At 40.9% G+C, this 8,925-nt stretch overlaps 1 protein-coding gene across 1 annotated transcript in view; it reads left to right on the forward strand.

The window, feature by feature from the left end:
- Positions 1-8,683, forward strand: part of LOC122809627 (cytochrome P450 2U1-like) — a 522,109-nt gene extending 513,426 nt beyond the window's left edge. The window contains exon 5 of the mRNA XM_044081264.1: positions 8,118-8,683. Coding sequence (XP_043937199.1) covers positions 8,118-8,302 — 185 coding nt within the window. The 3' untranslated portion in view covers positions 8,303-8,683. The remainder of the gene's footprint in view (positions 1-8,117) is intronic.
- The last annotated feature ends 242 nt before the right edge of the window (positions 8,684-8,925 follow it).

The following is an 8,925-nucleotide window of genomic DNA, read 5'->3' on the forward strand; positions in this document are numbered from 1 at the left end:
TGGATGGTGTGACAGCGCAAGATGCAGAGGGCAGGAAGAAATGGAAACAGATGATCTACTGTGGCGACCCCTAATGGGAGCATCCAAAAGGGGAAGAAGAAGAAGACATTGTAGCTCAACCCTTGTGGACTGTGAACACCATTACCGTGCATCATTCCACAAGTATGTAAACTGTATAGAAGCTGCATCTGGACAGAGTGTTTAGATGAGTGGTGACTTCATATGTCAGCTTGTGTATGACACAGCCAGGGACATTGTCTAGTACCATTGCCACTGTGGTTTGGACTGTGGTAAAGAGATGTTTTAACTAGAATGTCTGTGAATCATCAGGTTTTACATTCTTCAGGTCTGGAAATGTGGCCCTTGTGTAATGACAGGGTGGTGAAATCCCCATTCAGACTGTCTGACAAGGAATTGGTAATGTCAGTCAGATAAGTGTACTTTGTGATCATTTACATTAACTGTGACCCGATCTGAGATTTCCCCTGTAGATGATAAACAACACTAAAGAAAACTTTAGTGTTGTCTTTGGAATACTTACCATTTTATATTTTGAAGCTTGCCTTGTATGTTTATTGAGGGATTGTAGTTTCCCAATGATACTGGCCAGAGAGGTTATCCCTTCTTGGTATGTAACTCTATTTTGATACAACTTCACACCTTCTATTATATATTTAGTTTATGGCAGGGGTCCATGAGACTAATGCACTTTTACTGTATAAGTGAGAATTTTATTGTGTTTGTGATAGCACGGTCCATGCACCCCTGTAGATGAACAGTGTGCATTACTAAAGAATTATGCAGCTGGGACAGTGTTAACCTTAGTAATGCAAACTAATGACAGATAGCAACAACAGCATCACCCACAGCACAGTGTCAACCCGTGTCATACACACACATGCATACTCAATTTCCAAAATGTGTGTAGTACAATGCATACTGGCCACCAATAAAAACTATGGAGTGTTAACACTGGCCAATACAGGGCATGTCACCCTGCCCATGTGTCTAATATGCATGTACATGCAGACAGTGCACCTCCACCATGTTCACAAATGTACACCTGCAAACCTGTGCTGCACACACCCCACACTTACTGTCGATTGTATAACGCATGCTGACACAACTACACACATCAGCCAATTGGCACATGGGCAAACAAAACACAATTGGAATAAACACTGGTGAAAACAATACAACATTGCTAAATACAGCTTTAATGCATCATGCCTGCTCAGCTACACCTTCAAGGATATCATTACACTTTACTGTTGACAACATGCTACACATCCAACCATTGCTATACTTTATTAAAGTCACTCTGTGCATCAGCACCATGTTAGCCTGTTCCTGCATCGATGTTACAGATGACAGGAGGTGGCATAGGTTTCATCATATGCACAGGGTGTGTTGTTGGTTTGCCATGTGTGTGTGAGTGTGTGTGTGAGGGCCATGAGTACTGTTATGGGCCAATGTTGATGTAATGTGTGTGGTTATGTGTTTGCCCTAGGTTTCTGGTTTATGTGTGTGTGTGTGTGTCTGCATGCACCAGTTCCACCATGTGGCTGCCATATACAGGGATTTGTGAGACAGCTACAGACTGTATCTGGCAGGCTTTACTGATCACCGTCTCTGGCCACGGATATGGAACCTGTACTTGGCAGGGGTGCTACAGACAGTATCAGGTACTAATCCAGACTGGCTATTATCCGGAAAGGTTGACATATGTCCACTGGATCCAGGTCCCTGCTGGGACTGGCCAGAGCCACGTGCACATGGTCTTCTAGGGCAGTCTATGGACATGCCCCCAACACTGCTGGGGCTGGTACTGGCACTACAGGAGTGGCTGTGAATTGCTAGATGTCCACGGCGACTTCCAGCTGCTGATGTTGCTGGCACATGTCCACATCAATGTTTCAACCATCCCGCACTGTCCTGACACATGGACATGACATTGTGGAGGACATCCAATGTCTCACCCCAATGTCTATAAATGGCCTCAGTGTAGTTAGGTATGGCACCTGCTAGGTCACAGATACTATCATTCACAGAGGTGTTATGAGCCCTGTGTGCCCTTAGTCCCTGTCTTATAAAGCTAGTCATTGAGATGTATTCCTTTGGCACAAGAATTGTTTGTAAACTGCTATACTGCGAATATTAATTTACTCATTTCTAAGCAGTTTGTGCTTTTTTAGTGTTGACATTAGCACAAGCTGCTCAGAAAAACTGGACACATTTCAGTACTGTGAGTATGCTTACCTACATCCTTGGTAGACCCTGCACACACACAGGTATATTCTACATTTGGGTAGGGTTGCAGAAGTACAGAGAACATAAGTAGTATTGTGTGGATTTGATCTTGCTGGACTTACAGGGTTGCTGTGTACATGTTAGTTTATCAAGGAAAGTAGTCTATCTGCGTAACTCCCAACTGTGGACCTATCCACATGATAGCCAGAGAATAGCCTGTTATTTTTTATGTGTGCACCACAAAGGTCTTTTCAGCAATAGAGCAATGGCATTCTTACAGTTGGTTGCTACCAGTACATGGCTACATCCATTTGTATTTCAGTGTTGTATTCCTACATAAGGGTATGCTTCTGAAACTCCTTCCAAAGCTATTTGCACAGTGTGTAACATCAGAAAGGCTGATATGCCTCTGTGTTTCTGCCACTGCCAGACCTCTCAACCACTCAGGTACATATTTGAACAGACTCAGGGAAAAGTAAAGTAAAAGTCAGGGGCACCTTTAAAATATTAGTGCCATTAAGTTGAGACATTGAGAGAATCAGAGCATATGAATTAATACACCTTTTCTGAAGTAAAAGAAGTGTCTAACTCTTAATTATTGTCATTATTCATTAAGTAACCACTCACGGCAGGAACTTCCAGATACAACGAACAAAAGGAAAAGAAAGTCCCAGGAGAATTCCGATGCTACACACTTTATTCACTGGTAAACAACCAGATCAGACTTGCTGATGTTATATATATATTATATATGATGATATAAATGCATTTATATCTGAGGTGCTTCTAGCTCAGAAATTTGTATAGATTCTGAAATTAAGTTGGAAACATCAGCAAGTCTGATCTGGTTGTTTACCAGTGAATAAAGTGTGTAGCATCGGAATTCTCCTGGGACTTTCTTTTCCTATTATTCATTAAGTGTAATTCACCAGCTTTCTGGCCAAAGTCAATAGTTTTCAGAGGGATTCAGAGGGACAGAGCTATAATTTGTTTCAAAATTAAGGACATCCCTGAAAATTAGGGACATTTGGGAGGTACGGACTCTGCCCTAAACAGATATGCCAGTGTTTGTCCTGCTGTGATACTGTGTGGGGTTGTAAAGTGATGGTGTAAAATTATTACCTGCTAGAATGGCTGCTTCTCTTTGTGTGGTATGGTATTCCTATTTTTCCTTTACATTCACTCATTCTGATGCATGATATATTTATTTAAGCACAAACATGATGTATATCTACTGTGGCTTAGTGGTACTTCATGTTGTGTAGTGTGTACAAGGTCCGAGGTTCGAGACTGACAGAGGTGTTTTATTTTGCTCCTGAGCAGAACAAGGGCCATCACATACAGAGTGACTAAGGCACTTTTAAGCAGTTGTAAGTGGGTTTGTGTGGGCTTGTGCGATGCTTAGCAATGCTTAGCTAAGCGCAAATAAGCGCAAACTCGCGCAAACCCACTAACTACTGCTTAATAGTGCTTATTCCCGCAAACCCCCACACTCATTTCTTTGTAAGAAAAGAAAAATGGGGAGATAGGAAAGTGGTGAAAAAGTAGCACAAAGAGTGAAATACAGTGTGGAAAATAGCTCGGGATGTGCAGGACGGGTGTAGGGAAGATCCATAGCTGCCCATTTCTTTAACAGCAACAGCTGTGCATATGGAATACATTTGGAGGTAGATATGAAACCTTCAACCTCTGAGAGAGGGGTGAGGACAACAAAGCATGTTGTAATGCCAATTAAATAACATTTTATGTGTTCAGTGGACATGTGTGCAAAATGGGCAGCTATGTATGGGGCATAATTTTTTTTTGGGAGCAGATTGCCCTTTTTTCAGGTGAGAGTGGAATTTGGGGTAGGGGAAGTAGGTATATTTTGGGAGGTAGGTTGGGGAGGTAGACAAAACAAACAAGATGCATATAGGGGTGATATATGACACATGTGGTGGGTGAGCACCTTTGACGGGGAGGGATGTTTGGAAATCGCAAGCCCATGAGCCCCCAGATGGAAACAGTGAGACTGAGGTCCCCACCCATGGGCAGTCACCACTGCACCTTCACAGCCCAGAGGGTGGCTGTGCTGGGGGCTGTATAGGAGGGGCAGGCTGACCTGGGAGTTGCGCCACTCGTGCCTCAAGCTGGCATAGAGGTTCTGCAACAGAACGCTCAATCTCTCTACGCACCACAGCCTGGACCGTTCAAAGGGTGATAGGTGGCCTTCTTCTGCCCACGTTTGCATGGGGGGGCCGAGCCCCATCCCCTGCAGCGCTTCCAACCAAAGGTGACACAGGGCCAATCGAGGAGGAGGTCTCAGGTTGGGGACCAGACCTGCTGCTGCCAGGTGCCATGGCCAGCTGAGGTGGGACAGGTGGGTCCGCTGGGACCAGCCTTCCCATACGAACTATGTCTTGGAGAGTTTAATAAAGATATGGGTTAGTAACAGTCAACTGCATTCCCAATTAGTTATAACAGCATGCAGAAGTATTCCCATTAACCCAACACACCAGATTTTCAACAGTTGAAAAGCAAGCATAGCACATGCATATATAGAACAACAGTGGACATTAGCACAACATGCAGGTTGAATTGATGGCAACAGGCCACCCATATTCTGATATTTTAACAGGGCACATGCATAGAAATAAATGCAAATATTTATAAACCAATAGGACATATGTCCCAACAAATGTTTTGAGATTAGACATATCAATTGAGATGTGGAATTGCATTTTTTATGCACATACAGTAGGGTGGAAAAAGATAGCTCAATTAACAAACTTATATATCCTTCTGGTTTTCACTACATTCCTATTAACTGCAGTTATATGTCCCTTACATGTATTATTACACTACCCAATGTCCTTATATTGTGCAATTGGATTTTGCTAGATCATTATATACATGAGCTGTATCTTACATACAAACTGTCCAAGATGCAGATGTTGCTCCTACATATTTTGAGAGTTGCTCACACACACTACTGCTAAGATGGTACACTGACAGCTCTACTTTCATATAATTATATAGATATGTTCAGGTGAAAGCATCAGTTATATGTTAACAGCTCCCTACATTTCTGGCAGCACACTGGCATTTCTGGGGAACACAATACCAAGCTACTCATGTCCCAGATTAACCTGTACATGCTGGGCATGAACCAACAGTTGAGGGCTGTAAATATGCATCAAGGCTATTGGCACTCCCTTGATCCATGTTATATGGGCCTACCCAAGTGTGGGTTAACACTGCTTAATACAACACTACTATTTGTAGAATGCAACAGTACAACAACATATCAAAGAAAATGACACAGATGCACTCCAGGAATTATACATTTACTAAAGGATTATTACACCTTTATTTATTGGGTTAAAACACTTTTTGAAGGCTCTCTCATTTATTTTATATAACAGTACATGCAGAATAATTACTAACCTGCCTGATGATGCAGCCTTTGCAGCCTATCTTCATGGGCATGCTGATTCATAGCCCAGACACCTGCAGCTGTGAAGTAAATGCAGTGATATTGAGACATACCTATCCATAGTATAGACAAGCATAGCAATTCGTAACTACTCAATACAATGGCTACTTACTCAGTACTGGGGCATTAGGCATCGCATGGGATTCCTGGATCCACTGGTCCAGTTGATCCTCCTTATGTCACTTCAGGTCAGAATAATGGTACCTGACCTGCTCACCAGTCTGAGGAACACCAGTGGCACTGGTGAGATCATGAGCAAGACTGTTCCAGGCCTCCATTTTATATTGGGTACCCTGGTACTGGCCCAGCAGGAGTCTTTCCTCATGATTGTGGACAAGGAGCCAAACCATTACTTTGGACTCCTCAATGCCCTAGCATTGCGCTCTAAATCGAGTGCCTTCTCCAACACCAGCCATGCTGACTGCAGAAGGGAGCTACAACCAGTTATAGCAAGTATTCCCACCTGTGGAGCTTAAATATGCCTCATTTCCCACACTTACTTGTGATAGGCCAGTTTTGCAAAAACTCAGCTGTAGGCACACCTGCTTAGCTGAAGTTGGTAATGTTTAAAATTCCTTTGAGTGATATGTGTCTGTTGAAAGTGCATGGTTATGAAATGCTGTCATGGCTTAGTGGTTACATACTGTGACTATAGTGCACAGTATCCTGCGTTCAAGCACTGTCACTGCTTTTTATTTTCCTACTGGGCAGACCTGACTGGTTAAGGTACAGTAAAGGAGGTGTGGCCATGTTTAGCCGACTTTGCTCAACTTTGCCCGACTTTGCCCAATGTTGCTCGACATTGCTTGACGTTGCCCGACATTGCACTGGTTAGCGTGGTGCGCAGCTAAGTGCAAATAAGTTGTGGTTGCGCTGGTTGGCACAGTGCACAGCTACACACAAAGACATTGTGCTAGTTAATGCGGCACGCAGCTAAGAGCAATTTCATTTAAATGTGCTCAATACTGGTAAAATGTGCTTAGCAGTACTTTATATTGCTTAAAATAAGGTATATTGCTTAAAATAATGTACTCATGCCTCAGAATGCATAACCATTTTACCTTCATATGTATATAATTTGTTCGCTACTACATTTAACATCTCAATGCTTTTTACAAAACTTATACATAAAAAATGTCAGGAAATATTTTTGTATATAGATTTCCAACAGAAAATGGAATGTGCAGTAGTGGGACTCGAACCAGGAATGCCTCTTCTTTCTGCGAATGCTCTAACCACTACGCTATTGCTATTTTACTTAATTTGCATGTATTTTTTCTTATTATCCTCTTTGGTGTCCAAGCTGCTAACTGTAGCTAAGCAATGGACAAACCCGTGCAAACACGCGCAAATACAGGCAGCTATATTGGAAATCAAACAAAAAAAAATGTCTTTTAATTTTTAAATTTGTGCATGGTTTAACATATGGGGGAGTGTAGTGTTACAATGTACACATGAGTGGACTTGCTCATGTAACTCGACATTTCTCGAGTTTCTTCATTGCAGGGGCATGGATTTTTGGACTGCTCGGCAGTCCGACACTCCCCCTACACTCATCCACGCTCCATGTAAGCTTTAGAGTTGAGGCAGCACGCCCTCATTAATATGCATGGCGCGCTGCCATCATACTCTTAGACTGACGCTTCCATGTAAGACTAATCTAGTCTTACACGGAAGATTAGTGAATCCTGGGGATTATCTTAAGAAAGTTAGTGTAATATAGCAGCATACTTTCCATTCTCTTTACTATGAAGATAAGAGCAGGTGTGTTAAATTCTGAAGTGACAAGATGTGCACAGTGATTCTTCTACTAATTCCTGATTCATTTTATTTTTTTAGTGAAGAAGTAAAATATACATGCTTACAGGAAAAATCAATATTAGTAGGTGGTCATGAGATAACAGAACTACAGGACATTAGGATGACTGAACTTGTTGAGTATATAAGTTTTTTAAAAGACTGTCTCACATTCATTCACATTCACACACACACACACACACACACACACACACACACACACACACACACACACACTCACACATACATATATGTGTATGTATATATATATATATATATATATATATATGTATATATATATATATATATATATATATATATATATATATATATATTTTTTTTTTTTGCTGTCATTCATTTGAAATAGATCCAGTTGTGCAAAACTCATTATTTTCATGTTCGTGTATATCATTCTTAAACATAGCTTTTTTCAGTAACATTACAGAATGTTCAGAAATACAAGTGTATACAAGTCTTAGGTACATTTGAAGTATGAACCTGAACCAGAAATCAGTATCTTTAGCAAACATTTTATTTCATCCATGTTGATGACTTGAGCTGTTCAGTTTTTTCCCCAATTTTTTTTTTCTTAAAGGTTTAAGAATATGCCTAGGTGAGAATCTGGCTCGGATGGAGCTCTTCCTCTTCTTCATCAGTTTGCTGAAAAACTTTGAGTTCATCTGGCCTGAGAGTAGCAATGCACCAGACCTCACACCAGTGTTTGGGACTGTGAACACACCACGTCCCTTTGAAGTACGAATGAGAAAGAGACTAACCTGACCCAATTCAGAAACAAAAAGCAACATACTAAAAGTTGAAAATGACAGTAAGAGTCTATGATATTCAGCTAAAGGTTGTCACATATAACTTTTATGCTTTCTTCTTATCTGTATAACCAGTTACATATATGTTCTATGTTTTCTTTGTTCATGTATAACTTTTATCTTAACTTCATAAAAAAATATAATGCATTTCTGTATTGGTATATCATCACCCATATCTACCTCAGAACTACAGTTGTTGCTTACAATATGAATAAAAAACGTCACCCAAGCCTGGTCTCATCATTAATGAAAATAATTGCCTTTTTTAACTATTTATTATCATGACCCAAGTACTGGTCTACCATAGACAAGTCATCACTTCAGCTGTATTTCATTGTACATATGTGATTTCTATTTTTATTTAGAAATGTACTTCCTGTCCAGGAAAGGACAAAGAAGATGTAGAAGTAAATGGACATTTGGATGTACAGGTGGAATTCACCTATCCCACCAATTTAAAGGTGGATCCTCTGCAGAATGCAGTACTGTTGTAAGAGAGCTACATGACAATGCATGATCTGAATGGAGATTATGAAATGTATAGTATAGTGCAGTATAGTGATCACACTCATTATACAG

Source organism: Protopterus annectens, chromosome 8.part0 (genome assembly GCF_019279795.1).
Source record: "Protopterus annectens isolate FY-2018-M chromosome 8.part0, PAN1.0, whole genome shotgun sequence".
Lineage (NCBI taxonomy): Eukaryota > Metazoa > Chordata > Ceratodontiformes > Protopteridae > Protopterus > Protopterus annectens.